Raw genomic sequence first — 20,060 nt, forward strand, 5'->3', positions numbered from 1 at the left:
GCGCTGTACGGTAGTGAAGTATGGGGCCCGCTAAATCACCATAGCTACACTAAATGGGAAAAACACACAATAGAAGCCCTACATGCAGAATTCTGCCGAAGCATCCTTCGCACCCAAAGGAAAACACCAACAAATGCATGCAGAGCCGAACTAGGCAGATACCCACTGATAATAAACATCCAAAAACGAGCACTAAAATTCCTAAATCACCTCAAAACTAGCTCCCCAGACACCCTTCTTTTTAAAGCCTTCCAGACCCAAGAGCTAAACCCAGAAAAGAGTCCCCTGAGTCAGCTGCTACTGAAACTAAGTACTCCTACTCAGCCGGACCCTGACCAGTCCCAGACCAACACTGCCGTCCAAACACCAATCCGAGTGAACCAAATCATTAAACAATGCAAAGAAACCTACCTGGAACATTGGAACAAAATAACCAAAAGCCAAAGCAGATTAGAATGTTACCGGGCCCTAAAAAGAGAATATAAACTGGCAGACTATCTCTCGACCATCAGAGACACAAAACAGAGACAGACCCTCACCAGGTACAGACTAAGCGACCACCAACTGGCAATTGAAAAAGGGGGATACAAGAAATCCTGGCAGCCTAGAGAGAATAGAATATGTGATCAATGTCTGACCGGCGAGGTTGAAACAGAAATGCATTTCCTCCTAAAATGCGAAAAATTCAACACAACAAGAAACATATTATTTAACAAGCTCAGCCAAACAACCCCAGATTTCAAAGATTTGGATGACCTGTCAAAATTAAGATTAGTCCTGGGAGAAGGAGACAGACCATACCTTGGTGCCAAATATGTAACAACATGTCACAACCTGAGGACTGTTTAAAATTAATACTGAATGTACCGAATGATGTACAAAGACTGTTTAAGTTAATATTGTTTAAAAGTAATATTGTATGTACCCAACAAGGGTCAAAATTGTTTGACACCTACAGAATGTTGGAAAACTGTACTTTTTTGTTGTGAAAGCTTTGGCAATATGGTTCTCTGTAAACTTTCATGCCAATAAAGCATTTGAATTGAATTGAATTGAATTGAGTGAGAGAGAGAGACTGGGAGTGAGAGAGAGAGAGATTGGGAGTATGAGAGAGAGAGAGAGAGATTGGGAGTGAGAGAGAGAGAAAGAGAGAGAGAGAGAGAGAGATTGGGAGTGTGAGAGAGAGAGAGATTGGGAGTGTGAGAGAGAGAGAGATTGGGAGTGTGAGAGAGAGAGAGAGAGAGAGAGATTGGGAGTGTGTGAGAGAGAGAGAGATTGGGAGTGTGAGAGAGAGATTGGGAGTGAGAGAGATTGGGAGTGTGAGAGAGAGATTGGGAGTGTGAGAGAGAGAAATTGGGAGTGAGAGAGAGAGAGATTGGGAGTGTGAGAGAGAGAGAGAGATTGGGAGTGAGAGAGAGAGAGATTGGGAGTGTGAGAGAGAGAAATTGGGAGTGAGAGAGACTGGGCCGCCGCGGCCGCTCACCTGATGGCTTTGGGTCGGGCTCTCGGGCGGGGCTGTTGATGCCGCGGGGAGGTTTTGTGCGTGGCAGCTCCTGGCACGGCCCGCCGTGGCCGGTGACCTGGTGGCTTTGGGTCGGGCTCTGGGGCGGGGCTGTTGACGCCGCGGGGAAGTTTTGTGCGCGGCGGCTCCCGGCACGGCGCGCAACTCAAGGCCCAGGCTTCCCGGGCTGCTAGGCCGCACCCGGCGCCAGCACAGCCGCTCAAAATGGCCGTCAAAGTAGGCGAGCCTCCGGGCGAAGGGCAGGGGATCACTTCATTTCCTACTGTTGCTAAATACAATTTAAAACTCAAATAAATTGTTATTTAATTTCCCAACACATAATTCAAATAAATTCCCTAACACAAAGTGTGGGAAAAAAATCGTGAAGAATCAAGATGGCGGCCACTCACCTCGGTTCAGAATGATAAGGCCCGCCCACACACGCACCGATTGGTCGACCGTCAGGTCACCGAAGCGTAGGATTGGTCAATTGTCAAGTCACTCAACACTCAACTGTAGGATGGCCCGCCCGCACGCGCAATGAACCCGCCCCCGCGACGCAGCGATTGGTCAACCGTCGGTCAACTGTCAGGTCGCTCGACCGCACGATTGGTCAACCTTCACGTCACTCAATGCTAATGAGCAAATGAGCGGAACTTTTCCCATTTAATGAGCGGAATTTTGAACGTTTTTTGGATACCGTGGGAACGATTTTCACTCAATGCTAATGAGCAAATGAGCGGAACTTTCCCCATTTAATGAGCGGAAGGCTGAACGTTTTTCGGATAACGCGGGCGCGGTTTTTGTCCGGCCGAAACGTAAATACGCCTATGACCGGTCCGGAATCGCAAGTTTTCTTTTGAGGCGACGCGCGCGTCGGTACGCTCTAACTTTCAAACGTATAGAGAACGGACAGACAGACATCGGGACAGACAGACAGAAGAGCCGCTTTATATATATAGATAGATACGATGAAGCCCAAGTAAGCACTGACAAACCTCACTTTCCGTAGTGAGCTCAAGCAGCCCCGAGTAGGGGGCAAGTACTTCACAACCACTGTAAAGCCTGCATCCAACTACAGTGGCCTAATTAACAGAGGAAACAAGTGTGTTTGAGGATACAAGTACAGGTACACTATCCCTTATCCGAAAGCCTTGGGACCAGCTGAGTTTCGGTTTTCGGATTTCAGAAGGTATTATTAGAAGACTGGGAAATTTGTATTTAATATAAATTTTAAAAGTTCAGGCTACCTCTTGCGACTGTTCCGTGTCTCATTCCCCTTCCTGCTTCTCTGGAAAGCCGGATATCGGCTGACTCCCACTAAGCTGGCCCGCAAATCAGGTTGGAGGTCGGGTGGGGGGCGGGGACGGGGAGAAAAGAATATCGGACGGGCCGCGGTTCGGGTTGGGGGTCGGGAGAAAAGAATATCGGACGGGTCGGGTCGGGGGGGGGGGGAGAAAAGAATATCGGACGGGCCGCGGTTCGGTTCGGGTCGGGGGAGAGAAAAGAATATCAGACGGGCCGCTGCAGCTATCGGATGGGCCGCTGTATTGTTGGGTTCACTCTCCCGGTACCTCCTTCACACTGCCCGGCTCGGCCTGCAATCTCCTACCCAGGAGGGAACTCTGTGACCCTCTGCCCTGCTCAGCGTAAGTCGTGCGCCACTCTGGTCATGTCGTGCGCACGACTTATGCTGAACGAAAAAACTTTCGGTTTTTAGAGGTTTTCGGTAGTTCAGATAAAGGATAGTCTACCTGTATTTAAAGGACAAATTTAAAGACAAATCCTACCAATTGCACAACACAGGTAATTAAGTGTCTTGGGAAAACAGGACAAAAATAAGCCACCCTAATGCAGTGCATGGGAGGATGGAAATAAGTAAACTAGAAGGAGGGGCAAGAACAGGATTGTTTTGTTTTCTACTTACCAATAAAAGTTCTCAACAAGAAAAACAAATACATAACCTCCTGTAACATCTTGGCACTGCACTTGCAGAACATACAAACAGCTAGCTCTCCCGTTCAGTTTTTAAAATTGACAGAAATTATCTGGATTGCTTACCAATTTTCTTATCAAACTTCCATGCCGGAAGAGTGTCGTCGTGCTTCAAGGAGCTTTTGGCTGGCAGGGGAATGGTCACACAGATAGGACCATTCACTTGGATTTCAGCTCCATCGCTATTCAACAGATGAACACTCACCGCTGTGACAGGGGTCAGCTCAAACCTACTGCTGTTTCCTGTAAAACGGAAGATAGCATTGACAGTAATGAAAAGATTAAAACACATCATAGCGTATAGTGGGGGTAAAAAAGAAAATCAGTGTGGCTACAATGCTGTGTTATTTTTGGATAGATGGGCAAACTGCTTGTAGGGTTAGGGAAGCAAGTCTGAGCACTTAAGATAGTACACACTAGTTGTCGCTATCCACCTTCTCTCCTTTAAACTAAACATAAAACTCTGCCAGGTGAAGATACAGTTCACAGAACGCACAGCACAAATACTGTACAATTACACAAATGGACCCCTCCAGGCAGCTGAATTTCTCAATAACTGCTCCATTCTGCACTGAACTATGACTGACTCAATAAACCAGATGCACACGATCATCAAGATTGACACAATTTACACAGTTACAATGCAGCACATGGTGTTAACATTTACAGTTAGCTGAAAATGATCTGCGGATCACTGGCCATCAGATTAACACATCTAGGATTATGGAGCGCCCCCCCCACCTCAACACACAATCAAATCAAATTTCCAAATTCATCCAATCAGACCAGTATTAAAAAGGTTGGCAGTTCTATACAAACTAGATCCACATTACAGCAAAAAGCAAATGCCCCATTAACGATGAACAGTAATTGGTATTGATGATGAAATAAACTGCTAAATTTAACTTACAGATCTATCTTCTGTAACACGATTCCTGAAAGAAAGGAAAATAGTACCGTACAACCAAGAGAGCGATAACAGGTAAAATCTGAAGAGAATTTACCCGTGAATTCAATATCACATAAATTGTGCAATTGCTGTGGTACTCAAAAAAATATCAAATTACAAAAACTTGAAATAGTGTTGCATCATTGGCTCAGAGTGAGCATACGGAAACTGCATATTTGCACAATTTAATGCATTTAATTTTAAATGGAGAGAATTAGACCAGTTTTCAATTCGATGTAATTAAGGATATATTAACAATGTAAGTATTTACATTTAAACTGATAGTCATCCAAGTGGGCACAGCTGGGATCACAAGTTCCAGTTGGACGGCAGCCTGTGGTGCTCGTTATTCTTACAGATCGGACACTCTGATTTATCAGTTACACATTGAACATAAATAACCAAACAAGATGCACACTTTACAAGATGCAGTGCCCTGGCCAATACTTATCCCTCAACAAGTATCACTAAAACAGATCATCTGGTCATTATCTCATTGTTGTTTGTGGGAGCTTGCTGTGTGCAAATTAGCTGCCGCGTTTCCTACATCACAAAAGTGACTCCATTTCAAAAGTACTTCTTTGGCTGTAAAGCGCTTTGGGACGTCCTGATGTGATAGAAATGCAAGTTCTCACTCCCTCTTTACAACTTCATGAATTATTACTGTTATAGTAAGAAATGATGTTGCATGACAATACAAGCGATATGGAGGAGACAACTCAATCTTGCTTTTCTGAAGACAAAATGAAATCAAGTTCCACTGTCATCTGCAGCAAATTTTTGTGCATATTTTTTGCTTAATGTTAGCAGGTAAACTATTTTAACCCAAGATGTTAACATTTGTTTTAAATGTGAAAAATAAATTGGGAATAACAAGCAATGGTAACAATGCCATCCTAATGTTCCACTGGCACACACTCCATCTCTTCAAATTTGAACAAGCATACTGCTGCAGGAAGAAAGTAGCACTCAACAACAGTGGAAATTAAGTTAAAAACTTCTGTTGAAAGGTTACTTTGCAAATTTTATTCAAATTAGGTATATTACTCATTTCAATAAAAGATTGCTTTTGCAAAAATCAGCATGTGGCTTGGGGTTTCCTTCTTTAGGTGTCCTTGTACAGAACACAGAGTTAACATGCATGTACAGCAAGCAATTAGGAAGGCAAATGACATGTTGGTCTTTATTGCAAGGGGTTGGTCTTTATTGCAAGGAGTTTAGAGTACAAGAGTAAGGAAGTCTTGCTACAATTGTAGAGATATCATACCTGGAGTACTGTGCACAGTTTTGGTCTCCTTATCTGAGGAAGAATATACTTGCCTTAGAGGCGGTGCAATGAAGGTTCACTAGATTGATTTCTTGGATGAGAGGGTTGTCCTTTGAGGAGAGATTGAGTAGTTTGGGCCTATACTCTCTGGAGTTTAGAAGAATGAGAGGTGATCTCATTGAAACATACACGATTCTGAAGGGGATTGACAGGGTAGATGCCGAGAGGTTGTTTCCCCTGGCTGGAGAGTCTAGAACTAGGGGGCATAGTCTCAGGATAAGGGGTTGGCCATTTGAGACCGAGATGAGGAGAAATTTCTTCACTCAGAGGGTTGTGAATCTTTGGAATTCTTTATCACAAAGGGCTGTGAATGCTGAATCATTGAGTATATTCAAAGCTGAGATAGATAGATTTTTGGACTCTGGGGAAATCAAGAGATATGGAGATTGGGCAGGAAAGTGGTGTTGAGGTCGATGATCAGCCGTGATCTTACTGAATGGCAGAGCAGGCTCGAGGGGCCGTATGGCCTCCTCCTGCACCTACTTCTTATGTTCTTGTAAATCATGCTGGAATGGCGTTAGGGTTGAGTATGAAGGTCGAGTATGAAGGTCAAAGAAAGAACAAAGATCTTAAGAGCAGAGTGAGACTTCATTGTAGAATGCTAACTCAAACCAATAGCACTTAGAATCTCAGATTCCCAGCTACTCTTATCCACACTGCGAGACCAACGACACTAGGTTTTATGCAATCAACATGAATAAGTGTAAAATATTGAATATGGGAACAAAGAACCAAAAACAGGAAGCATTTTAACCCAAGATGTTAACATTTGTTTTAAACGTGAAAAATAAATTGGGGATAACAGGTAATGTTAACAGTGTTAAATGGAACAGCATGCTGCTCAGAAAAAAAAAAGTTCTTGAGGGTCACTATGCTTAGCTGCAATATAAAAGAAAAGATACTGGGGAGAAATTGGGTTGAGCCGCAAACGGGGCGCCAAGCTCGCCTGGGCGCCAGATTTTGCGCTGCGATCGGAGCAGCAGTGATCGCCGGAAATTCAGCTTGAGCGCCCCAAGAGGGACACGGGGCGAGGCTCGAGGCGCTCCGCGTCCCTCTTAGGGCGCTGAAACTGACTATCACAGCGCAACGTGCCGCAGCGCCACACGCGGTACTGCAGGCCTTCCTCCCATTCTTAAGGGGGAGGGGCCTGCACCAGCGCGATGAGCGATCGCGAGTGCCGGCAAAAGAGCCCGGCACCGAGGAGAAGTGCCGGGCTCTCGGAAAACAGCCGGCAATGCCGCGGGGGGAGAACAGGAGGCCGGGAACGGAGGTGCTGGCAGGCGGCCGCCCCGCACCTCCACCTTAATTTGCGCCACTGCCGCCACAGGTGCGTGAACTGGGCGCGAGTAGCACTAGAGGCGGTCGCTGCCAAATATCGCGATCGGGGCGGTAGGGGGGTGCTGCGCACACTGATGACGTCCTCGGTGGCGGCGCAGCGCAACAGGCTAACGCCGCCATTAGCGCCCCAGCTAAATATCGCGGGAGGCGTGGCCAGCGGCGCTAAAGCCACAGTGCCCTCTTTAGGCGCTAACTGGTGGCGCAGCCCACCGAATTTCTCCCCCACTGGGTTACATTAGCAGAGGGATAGAATGTAAATTTTTTTTTAAAAAGGTTGTACTCTTTCTGTACAAGATATTGCTCAGACCCCATCAAGAGTATTATGCATAGTTCTGGTCATGTAATCACAGGATGAATATTATTACCCTCAAGAGTACCGAGTTTAGCACCGAAGATGATTCTGGTATCAGAAATTTTAGGTTATGAGTAAGGTTAAGGAAGGTGTGCTTGTTTTTTTGGAATGAGCGATTTTAAGCGGATCTAATTGAAGATTTCAAGGTTGTGAAAGGAATTCACAAAACTGATTCATATCATACAGCACAGGAGGAGGCCATTCGGCCCATCATTCTATGTTATCTTTGAATTGTTCATTCTGTCTCAGGTTCAAACACCAGGGAACACAAGTTAAAAATATCATGAAGAAAGGAATTGTTGTGACATTCTCTCATTCACCGGGTAGGTAATTGAGTTGTAAAACAAGTTACTAAGGAAAGTTACTAAGGGATACCAACGCTCCTCCGGAACCTTCTTCCCCTTCACTTTCCTCTGACCCCCTCCCTTCTTCCAGTCTCACTCCCTGCCGTGTTTTCACTATCCCCTCTCTGACCCTGAACGGTCAGTCCTCAGCAAAGGCCTGAGCTTCATCCCCTTACGCCCCCATCTCAATGAATTTCGAGCTCGGCATGATGCTGAGCTCTTTTTCCATCACCTTCATCTCCGTGCCCTTCTTTGGCCAGTAGTCTTCTCCTCCGCACAGTGGACCCTTTCTCCCGCATTCAGAATTCTCGGTCTACCTGGACCCCTCCCTCTGGCCTCTTACCCTCTCTCGATCTTTTCATTGCTAACTGCCGGCGTGACATCGGCCGTCTCAATTTCCCTGCTTCGCTCACTCACTCCAACCTACCTCCCTCTGAATTTGCAGCACTCCATTCTCTCCGATCCAACCCGAACATCGTTATTAAACCTGCTGACAAGGGTGGTGTTGTTGTTGTTTGGCGAACCGACCTCTACCGTGCAGAGGCTGAACGCCAACTCTGACACCTCCTCCTACCTCCCCCTGGACCATGACCCTACTACCAAACATCAAGCTATTGTTTCCAAGACTGTCACTGACCTCATCGCCTCTGGAGATCTTCCCTCCATGGCTGTCAACCTCATAGTCCCCCAACCCCGCACAGCCTGCTTCCAACTCCTTCCCAAAATCCACAAACAGGGCTGCCCTGGTAGACTCATTGTTTCAGCCTGTCCCACGGAACGGATTTCTTCCTATCTAGAGTCTATTTTTTCCCCTTGTCCAGTCTCTTCCCACTTACACTCGTGACCCTTCAGATGCCCTCCGCCACTTTAACAGTTCCCAGTTTCCTGGCCCCAACCTTTTCACTATGGATGTCCAATCACTCTACACGTCCATCTCCCACCAGGACAGCCTGATGGTGCTCCGCTTCTTCCTTGAATAGAGGCCCAACCAGTCCCCATCCACCACCACCCTCCTCCGCCTGGCTAAACTTGTTCTCACATTGAACAACTTCTCCTTTGACTCCACTCACTTCCTCCAAATTAAAGATGTTGCTGTGGGAACCCGCATGGGCCCGAGCTATGCCTGCCTTTTCGTGGGATATGTGGAACATTCTTTGTTCCAGTCCTACTCAGGTCCCCTCCCTCACCTCTTTGATGGCTGTATTGGTGTCATTTCCTGCTCTCGCCCTAAACTGGTAAAATTTCATTCACTTTGCTTCCAATTTCCACCCTTCCCTCACCTTCACATGGTCCATCTCCGACTCTTTCCTTCCCTTTCTCGACTTCTCGGACACCATTTCTGGGGATAGGCTATCGACAAACATCCACTACAAGCCCACTGACTCCCACAGCTACCTGGACTATATTTCCTCCCACCCAGTTTCCTGCAAGGACTCAATTCCATTTTCCCAGTTTCTCCGTCTCTGCCGCATCTGCTCTGACGATGCCACCTTCCATACTAATGCTTCCGATATGTCTTCCTTTTTCCTCAACCGAGGATTCCCCTCTACCATGGTTGACATGGCTCTCAATCGTGTCTGTTCAATTTCCCGCACTTCTGCTCTCACCCCTTCCCCTCCCTCCCAGAACCACGATAGGGTTCCTCTTTCACCTCACCAGCCTCCACATTCAACGGATCATCCTCCGCCATCTCCAGCGTGATCCCACCACCAAACACATCATCTCTCCCCTTTCAGCATTCCGAAGGGACCACGCCTTCTGCAACATCCTGGTCCAATCCTCAATCACCCCCAACAGCCCCTCCCCTCCCCACGGTACCTTCCCGTGCAAGCGCAGGAGATGCAACACCTGCCCTTTTAACTCCTCCCTTCCCACTGTCCAGGGCCCCAAACACTCCGTCCAGGCGATTTACTTGTACTTCTTGAAATTTAGTATACTGTATTCGCTGCTCACGATGTGGTCTCCTCTACACTGGGGAGACCAAACACAGATTGGGTGACCGCTTTGCGGAACACCTCCGTTCAGTCCGTAAGGGTGACCCCCGAGCTTCCAGTCACTTGTCACATTAATTCTCCGCTCCACTCCCACTCTGATCTCTGTCCTCGGCCTCTTGCACTGTTCCAATGAAGCTCAACGTAAGCTCAAGGAACAGCACCTCATCTGTTTATGAGGCACTTTACAGCCTTCTGGACCCAACATAAAGTTCAACAATTTCAGACTATAACCTCTGCCCCTATTTTTTCAGGCGGCAGCTGTTGATTATTCTGTCATCCCCATCTGCAACATTTAACCCCTCCTGCCTTCCACCCGAGCACAGACCGCCCCTTTAGTTCTTTCCTCCCCTCCACCTTCCCCTGCCTTTGCACCTGCTTAAAATCTGTTACATCTCTAACTTTTTCCAGTTCTGATGGAGTGTCACAGTCCTGAAACGTTAACTCTGTTTCTCTCTCCACGGATGCTGCCTGACCTGCTGAGTGTTTCCAGCGTTTTCTGTTGTTATTTCAGATTTCCAGCATCCGCAGTATTTTGCTTTTGTAGTAGTTCTCAATAGGTATATTTCCCAAAACATACAGTGGCACCAAGAACAGGTAAACAAGACTGTTCTAGATTCTCATGTAGAAGTTCCAGTTAGTTTACAGTTTGAGAAGACAAATTCTGCAATGAAATTCATGGACTTCCCAACTAATAAAGTTGAAGTTGTTGGCTTCAAAAGATCTGCTCTAATAAGAATCATTCAGAGAAATAAAAAATGATCGACTTCTAGATTCCAGCTAACCAACGACAATCCAGTATTGCTTTCTGGAGTTCCCTCCCAGAGGTCTTGTTTACAAGCCCACATAACTTTCCCTAGCTCCAGCAGAAAAAAGGAAATGTTGCTCTTTAAATTGAAATGACCTGGAACACTTGTTCATTTACTTTTGTTTGCAGGCAGTTATAGGTGGTCTCTGCTAGATTGTATTAGTGACTCAAATGATCACAAGACTGAGCTGCAGTCAAAAGAATGTCACAGCAACCAGACAAGGAATGCAGTCTCTCTCATAAAATGCTTCAATGTGGACCTCATCTCCTCCATAACCTCCATAATAACAAACTCAGTGTAGCTATGCTAACTAGCTTTGCAATCCAACTTAAATTACAAATTAAGAGCTGAGATGTTGCTAAACTTATTTAGCAACATAACTCAATATTATGCATGCAAAATGCATTTTATTCAACAATGTTGTGCAGAGAAATGTAAATGTAAATCTCATTGCTATCCATTTTCACAATATTGAAATAATTTTGCCAATGTAAGGAAGGATGAAAGTACATATAGACCGGCATATCATATACTTTGCACTGTTTGGCAGAACATGTGCAGTATCAATGAACTAAAATTCTGTGATATGTTAAAATAGATGCTTAGCCAATAAAGGGTTTTATTAGTAGTTAGGACATAATCTCAAAATCAATTACGTCACAGCTGATATTACAAACCACACAATGAGGAATAGTGGGAAATGAATTTATACCACAAGTGGCAGCCACGATTGCATTCTGAAGGTCTTACAAGTGAGGAATAAAACGTTCCCATTGAGTATAAGGATATCACTAGCTCACTGCATTTATCTTAATTATTTTTTGAATTACTTTAGTTTGTGTAAAAACCAAAATGAAGGCAGTTCAGAATTTTACTGAGGAAACTTGCAGATGCGATATTACGCGCATCCTAAAGAAAGTCGTAACAGCAGTATAGGGTAACAAAATGTTTGGTAGTGGTTGCTGTACCATTCCTGAGGCGGGAGAGGTAAATTTAAAGAGAACAATATTAAGAAGACTTACTGCATTTTAACTGTACACAGAGTTTGCAATGCCTGATTTCTGTGCCTTACCCGTTTGATTTACATCAATTCCTTGTAAATATGGGAAACTGCCTACTTCCCAAGGGGTGACAGCTACTGTAAGAAAAGCAATCAGGTTCCTATAGGTTGAGTTCTTTGGCAAGTTGAGAGACCTTCTCTGGAACTGGATCCTAGGCTGAATTTGGGCACCTATGGAATAAAACAAATTAGGATTTATCAAATCATTTATCATAAACGATCGCCAGGTAAGCATTAAACTTCAAGTTAAAACAAGAAAACAATTTATAATTTATTTCACTTCAGCAACCCATTTTCACATGAATCCCAGAAGTAAATAAGGTTAGCAGTGGGATATTAGATCTGTTGTGTCTAAAAAGCAGGTGCAATCTACTGGAAAAATAAGCACAGATCCGTTATGCTGGAGTTCTGTCCATTTAGTGCCCCATCTAATTTTTGCAGTTGCACCAGAAGTAGCCAGCAATTTGCAATATTCAAATTAGGCCCCAATGACTTAACTGATTACATAGGATATACAGCACAAAAACAGGCCATTCGGCCCAACCAGTCCATGCAATTTATAGTCTCATGTAATAAACTGACCATATAAAATGGGCAATTAGGCTGCTTTAGGGAAATTAATTTGGAGAACTCTACCACAAGATTTTCAGCAGCAATTTGAGCTTTTTCTTTTCCTGTTGTCACTGAATTGGCCAGGAATCTTGGGCTAAATCTGTTGACACTGCCATTTTGTTGGTAGGCCGTGGTAAGGAATGTCCCTACAGGAATAATCCTTTACTTATGTATTTCAAAAGGAGGAAGAGGAGGAGCAACATAGGATGTCAGGCAGATCAGGCTGCGTCAAAGATGGACTGCACCCACCCACTGGTACCCTTCAATCTGCATTGACAAGTAGACAAACACCTACCTGCAAATGACCATGTGGAACTTGATCCATGGGCTCTGGGACAGCAGAGAACCAGATATCAGCTGTTGCAAGGACACCCATAGTGAACATGCACCATAGAGGTGGCAGTGCCAGTGGGAATAAATGTTAGCTGTGCTCTTTCATCTGGTTCCAGACATGCTACCCCGCCTCCACTCGCACCTCATTCTGCACCACCTCCAGTTTCTTAACTAGCACACAGGGGTTTCAATGTTTCACCACTCTGTTATTGGGCACAGACGTTTCCTGCCTCCACAATTAATGTGCCACCCACTGGACTTTGCCAGACATTTTTACAAAAAATGAAATGCACACTAAAAATATTAGCAGCCTTTGTAAAGGCTCCAGACATGTTTGTTCGTACATGCAGCCACTTAAAAAGGTGAGTGGCCCCATTCTTTTAAATTCATTCTCACCCCTGTAAGCAGACTTTAGGCTGCTTAAATTCAATTTTCTACTCCTCCACTGGTGAGCTCCCAGTGCCAGATCCAATGCCCCTGCCCCCCCACTACGATATAAATGAAGCTGACCCTGCAAGTTCTGGTGGGCTTAGCACACTAATGTTCGGGAGGGTGCTAATAATGCGCCACCAATTTGGTGACCCAACCACAAAAAATCACCCTATTAAATACAATTTACAAAGTGCCGTGATACATTTTGGCTGGCTTCCATCCAGTTACTACTTCTAATTCTGAAGGTATTAATATCCAAATCAAGGGAATGGAAGAGAAATGTGCATATCTTCAACATGAATATGGAATTGCAATATGTGTGCATAATATATCACAGGCAGAGATATTTAAATGGACAATGCCATTGTTACAAATTTCAGGTCTGCACTAGATATTCTCAAGGATCCAGCATCATCAGTCACTCCTGTAAGTATACCCCACATTCTTACAATCAGAAATATACCGTTACTGCCCAATATCTAGTTATCCCACAGCGTGACCTAGAGGCCACAAAGCTCGTTGTGTGTGCTGGATACTGAGATTTCGTACGTGCCCCATGTATGTTCACCATATCATCCATAAGGCAGACTGATAAGTACGCTAGTGAGACAAGGCCAATTGCAAACCATCAAACTGGTTTATTTTACATGAAATACACGAACAGAACACCATTTTCAAAGCAAGTTTTACTTATTTCCTCTCACTACTCATGTTATTTTTGATTTTATTACGCCATTCTATTCCTGTTTACCGGCTAAACTCACTTCATAGGTGAGCAATCTTTAAACTGACTGGTACTGACTTTTTTTTATTGCAGGTCACATATGCTTATGCCTCAACCTGGAATCTGTCACAGCCGTCATCTGACTAAAGAGAAAGCAAGGCTCTTCTGCCTCTGTCTGTCCCAAAAAGCTAATGCAGATTATTTTCCTTCCCAAACAGATATAGAAGAAGCCGAAAGCTTAACATATGACCCCCCTCCCTCAGTGACCATTATTAAAACTCACCAAATATATTCTTTATCAAGTCTTTTAAACCTCCTGGGCCCAAGGCTGCTTCCTGATTCGTTCATTTAGAATCAATGAAAAGGCAGCATTTTTGAACTAATCAGGAAGCAGCTTATTCTAATCCTCTAGGCCGGTATAGGTTTCAAGCGCTCAGCAAGTTTTTCTCGTGCACAAGCTCTCAATGTTACTATTAAATGTGCGAAGGAAATGAGGAATCCATGAGCTGGGTTAAAGAAGCTTGCAGGCTAGATCTGCCCCCATGGGCCACTTGTTGCACATTTCCAGCACAGGTGAGTGTGTAATATTTGAGCAATATTCTAGCAAACTGTTTATAGTTAGTAACAAAGTAAAATAAATAACCTAATCGTCTCAAATACTACTGACTTAATGCTTCCATTTTTGTTCTTTTGAAGTGTTTTACTGTAGCTGCAGGCAGGCCCTTCCTTCAAAACCTAGGTCGTGCACATGCCACAATTTGCTCCAATGGCCCAGAACTTCAGGTCTACACGGGTTGAGTACGCACGGGGTACTCACCCGTAAGCCCAATGGAAGTGCCGGTTTCCTGCATGCACTGTGCATGCGCGGGAAACCGGCACTTCCGTTCCCCTGAAAGAAGGGGTTCAGAGTTTGAACACGTGCGCTGGAGAGGCTGCATGTGTGCATCGAACTTATGTTTTTTTTTGCAGGTTTTCCCGGGAGGGTAAGTCTCCAGAAGTTACACACATTAAAAAGCAGTCGCAAGGCCTGCTTTTTACAAGGTAAGTGGTGAATTAATTAAAATTAAAACATTTTTTACCACAGGTTTATTATTTTTAAATACTTTAAAGCAAGGTAAGTTTATTTTTAGGCCCATTAGAAAATAACATTTTCAAAAATTTAAATTATTGTTTAAAATTGTTATTTCATGTAATTTATAGTTTATTTAAAAAGGTGATTTAAAAAAAAAATTATTTGAAGATTTAGTGATGTTTTGGGGCCGTAGTATTTATAAGTTTTGACAGCCCTTCCCGCCAAACTTATGAATGAAGCATTCCCTGCTCTGATTGGCTCTCCATGGCCCACGTGATCCCAGGGGACGCATCGAACTAACTGCACCCCTGGGATACGCAAGCACTGCGCACCGGCAGTTGGAGCAGGCCCAGGATCGGAATTCCACGGGGGCCCACAGCTCAACGGCCGGCGCACAAGATAAGTGCAGGTCGGGGGCTTACACCCACGGGAAGCCCCCGACCCAAATTTCTGGGCCAATATATTTTTTTCAAATCACTGCACGTAATGTCCTGCAATGGCAGGAAAAAAGGCATCCCTGCTAAATTCCACACCAATCTTAAGTGCCTTCTTTCAGTTGTTGCTGCTGGGCCAGAACAGATCGGGTAGCTGGATGCATGAAAACCATATCCGCAGTGTTACCAAACTGCACCCTTAAAACCAGGTCATTGGCTGTTGGTTTTACTGAATCAGACCGGTTTAACTTTGGTGTTGTCACGAGCAGGATATAAAGGCTGGAGACAAAGCAAAACTCTTCTGCCTCCACTCCTATACGTCCTTCAAAGTAATCCAAGTATACTTACAATGTATACTTCCTAACATTGCTGTCTGTTCGACAATGCCCAAAATTCAATAATGCTCAGGAATATAATGAGAATTCTGCCATTTATTTCTGTTAATTGCACTGGGGTTGGCATTTCTTTCTCTGCTTGAACAGCTATTAGAAGTTTCTGCTGAAGAAAATTTGGTGTAGTTAAAATATAGCGGAGCTGATTTTCCCTGGATACTTTAGGCGCTAAAGAGCCTCCGAGGTGGCCAAAATGGGGTCTTAAGCTGGAACACTGGTTTAGCCCGCGTTGAGCACAAGATGCCATCTTGGTACAGGAGTTGAAGCTCGCGCTAGGAACGGCCGCCAGGAGGATCATTAAGGTTCTGATTGACAATTAAATTGCCTGCAAGCGCTCATTAAAGAGGCTGCACGGCATTTTGGTGGCTAGCGCTTCAACTAAGGCCCTCTCCCAACAGCAACCAGCTGAACAGAGTAAACCAGTCGTTGCTGAGGATTTCAAGCACTACTTAAAAGGCATGCTCAACTTTCACCGCTCACTCTATTAACATTTATTACGGAAATTCTCTGAGGACTTCACCTAAAGATAGTGAGTGCTGTGCTACTCTACATTATTGGAGACCTTATAGGAGTCACCAGGAGAAAGGGAGAGCTTGGTCATGGGCATCTTGCTAGGGGTTCCCCTTGGTCTGGACGAGGAATGGGAGGAGGACATGAGGCCAGGCAGAGCAGCACCAGCTACTGCAGGAGAAAGGGGCAGGAAGGCAAGGTGGACCCCTTCCCCCCTGTGGGTACAAGACATCCCTCCTCCTCTGGACCTGCTCCACCAGGACCTCCAGTGCAGCATCAACAACCTGTCCCCAAGCCATCTAGAAATGTGCCAGTGTGTGTCAGCCAACGCACTCCACACCTTCAGTGAAGTGAGCGCGTGGAGGCTACATATACCGCTCCATGAAAATTTCTTCTAATCAGCGCTTGAGTGCCAAACCTGCAGGTCATAGTCATAGAGTCATAACGGCATGGAAGGAGGCCATTCGGCCCATCAAGTCCGTGCCGGCTCTCTGTAGAGCAATCCAGTCAGTCCCATTCCCCTGCTCTATCCCCGTAGCCCTGCAAGTTTATTTCCCTCAAGTGCCTATCCAGTTTCCCCTTGAAAACGTTGAGTGTCTCCGCTTCCACTGGCAGCGAGTTCCAGGTCCTCACCACTCGCTGCGTAAAAAAGTTTTTTCTCACGCCCCCCCCTGTATCTCTTGCCCAAAACATTAAATCTGTGTCCCCTAGTCCTTGTACCATCAACTAGTGGGAATAGTCTTTCCTCGTCTACCTTATCCAGACCCGTCATAATCTTGTACACTTCTATCAAATCACCCTTCAACCTCCTTTGCTGTAATGAAAACAAATCCAGCTTCTCCAACCTGTCCTTGTAGCTAAGATCGCCCATCCCCGGAACCATTCTGGTAAATCTCCTCTGCATCCTCTCAAGTGCCTTCACATCCTTCATAAGGTGTGGTGTCCAGAACTGGACGCAATACTCCAGTTGTGGCCTAACCAACATTTTATAAAGGTTCAGCATAACTTCTCTACTTTTGTACTCAATACCTCGATTTATGAAGCCCAAGATTCCATATGTTTTGCTAACCACTCTCTCAATATGTCCTGCCACCTTCAGGGACCTCTGCACATTAACTCCCAGGTCCCTCTGTCCCTGCACACTCTTTAAAACTGTGCCATTAAGTGTATATTGTCTCTCCCTGTTCCTACTGCCAAAATGCATCACCCCACACTTCTCTGTATTAAATTCCATCTGCCACTTGTCTGCCCATTCTGCTAGCCTTTCTATGCCCTGTTACAGTCAATTGGTATTATCCTCACTGTTTGCCACACCCCCAAGTTTGGTGTCATTGGCAAATTTAGAAATTCTACTCTGGATTCCAATATCCAGGTCATTTATATATATCAAAAAAAGCAGTGGCCCTAGCACTGACCCTTGGGAAACACCACTGTCTACCATCCTCCAGTCTGAAAAACAGCTATTTACCACAACTCGCTGTTTTCTGTTCTTAAGCCAATTCCTTATCCAAGCTGCCACTGACCCATCTATTCCTTGAGCCTCTATTTTGTTAACCAGCCTTCTATGTGTTACTTTGTCAAACGCCTTCCGAAAATCCATGTAGACAACATCCATTGCATTCCCTTCATCAATCCTCTCTGTTACTTCATCAAAAAATTCAATTAGGTTAGTCAAACAGGATCTGCCTTTTACAAATCCGTGTTGGCTCTCCTTAATTAGCTTAAACCTCTCCAAGTGCCTGTTAATTTTTTCCTTGATTATTGTTTCTAAAACTTTACCCACCACAAATGTTAAACTGACCGGCCTGTAGTTACTAGGATTGTCCTTACACCCTTTCTTGGAGTCACATTTGCCACTTTCCAATCCTCAGGCACCTTCCCCTCATTTAGGGAAGATTGGAAAATTATGGCAAGCCCTTCCGCTATCTCCTCCCCCAATTCCCTTAGCAATCTGGGATGTAAGACATCTGGACCAGGCGACTTATTCACTCTTAAGCATACCCAGCCTTTCTAGTACATCCTGTCCATCAATTTTCACCCCTTCCATTGCTTCTACCTTTTCCACTTCTACCGATATTTTGTCAGCATCCACCTCCTTAGTAAACACCGATACAAAGTACTCATTGAGTAAACATAGAAACATAGAAACATAGAGATAGGAACAGGAGTAGGCCATTCGGCCCTTCGAGCCTGCTCCGCCATTCAATGAGATCATGGCTGATCTTCGTCTGAGATCATAGCTGATCTTACCAGTTCAGTACCCCGTCCCCGCCTTTTCTCCGTAACCCTTAATCCCCTTAGCCTTCAGAAATATATCCAATTCTCTCTTGAAAATATTTATTGAATTAGCCTTCACAGCCCTCTGTGGCAGGGAATTCCACAGGCTCACCACTCTTTGAGTGAAGAAATTCTTCCTCATCTCTGTTTTAAATGATTTGCCCGCTATTTTTAGACTGTGGCCCCTGGTTCTGTGCTCCCCGGCCATTGGAAACATTCTCTCTGAATTCAGCCTGTCCAGGCCTGCCATAATTTTATATGTTTCGATGAGATCCCCTCTCAATCTTCTAAACTCCAGTGAGTACAAGCCCAAACTATTTAATCTCTCTTCGTAGGTCATTCCCGCCATTCCAGGTATCAGCCTGGTGAATCGCCGTTGCACTCTTTCCATGGCAAGAACATCCTTCCGCAGATGGGGCGACCAAAACTGTACACAATACTCCAGATGCGGTCTCACCAGCACCTTGTACAGCTGTAGTAAGGTATCCCTATTCCTATACTCGAACCCCCTTGATATGAAGGCCAACATACCATTTGCCTTCTTGATCGCCTGTTGCACCTGCATGCTCTCCTTCAGTGACTGGTGCACAAGAACACCCAGGTCCCTCTGCACTTCCCCATCTCCCAATCTATTGCCATTTAGATAATAATCTACCCTCCTGTTTTTACCCCCAAAGTGGATAACCTCGCATTTATCCACATTATAGTGCATCTGCCACGTATCCGCCCATTCCCCCAACCTGTCCAAATCGCACTGTAGCCTCCTGACATCCTCATCAGAGCCCACCCCTCCTCCTAGTTTAGTGTCGTCAGCGAATTTGGAAATATTGCATCCAATTCCCTGATCCAGATCATTTATATATATTGTGAACAGCTGGGGTCCCAGGACAGATCCTTGCGGCACCCCGCTGGTCACTGCCTGCCACTCCGAAAACGAGCCGTTTATTCCAACTCTCTGTTTTCTATCCGCCAGCCAGTTCTCTATCCACGTTAATACTTTGCCCCCAATCCCATGAGCCTTAATTTTGCATGATAATCTTTTGTGTGGAACCTTATCGAAGGCTTTCTGGAAGTCAAGGTACACCACATCCACTGGCTCTCCCCCATCTATTTTACCAGTTACTTCCTCAAAAAATTCCAGCAGATTAGTCAAACACGATTTACCCTTTGTAAATCCATGTTGACTCTGTCCGATCCTTTCCCCATTTGTCAAGTGCTCCGCTATTTTATCCTTAATAATGGACTCTAGCATTTTGCCCACAACCGATGTAAGGCTTACTGGTCTATAATTCCCTGCTTTCTCTCTACCCCCCTTTTTAAATATTGGGGTAACATTAGCTACCCTCCAATCCACGGGTACTGTTCCCGAGTCAATGGAGTTCCGGAAGATGATCCTTAGAGCATCTGCTATCTCCAGGGCCACCTCCTTAAGTACCCTAGGATGTAGTTTATCAGGCCCCGGGGATTTGTCGGCCTTCAGTCCCCTCAACTTACCCAACACCATATCCCTAGAGATACTAATTTCTGTCAGCTCCTCCCTCTCATTAGTCCCTATGTTTGCCGATATTCCTGGGAGGTTATTTGTGTCCTCCTTTGTGAATACAGAAC

The 20,060-nt window shown here is 45.1% G+C and overlaps 1 protein-coding gene across 2 annotated transcripts in view; it reads right to left on the reverse strand.

The window, feature by feature from the left end:
- The window catches only part of fam171a1 (family with sequence similarity 171 member A1), a 223,293-nt gene that overhangs the window by 55,641 nt on the left and 147,592 nt on the right, over window positions 1–20,060 (reverse strand). For both annotated transcript variants that reach the window (XM_085987919.1, XM_085987918.1), the window contains 2 exons: window positions 11,679–11,837; window positions 3,563–3,739 (listed from right to left, as the gene is read on the reverse strand). In XM_085987919.1, the coding sequence (XP_085844045.1) occupies window positions 3,563–3,739; window positions 11,679–11,837 (336 nt within the window). The remainder of the gene's footprint in view (window positions 1–3,562; window positions 3,740–11,678; window positions 11,838–20,060) is intronic.

Source organism: Somniosus microcephalus, chromosome 5 (genome assembly GCF_052327205.1).
Source record: "Somniosus microcephalus isolate GS21.2 chromosome 5, FLI_Smic_1.0, whole genome shotgun sequence".
NCBI classification, from domain to species: Eukaryota; Metazoa; Chordata; class Chondrichthyes; order Squaliformes; family Somniosidae; genus Somniosus; species Somniosus microcephalus.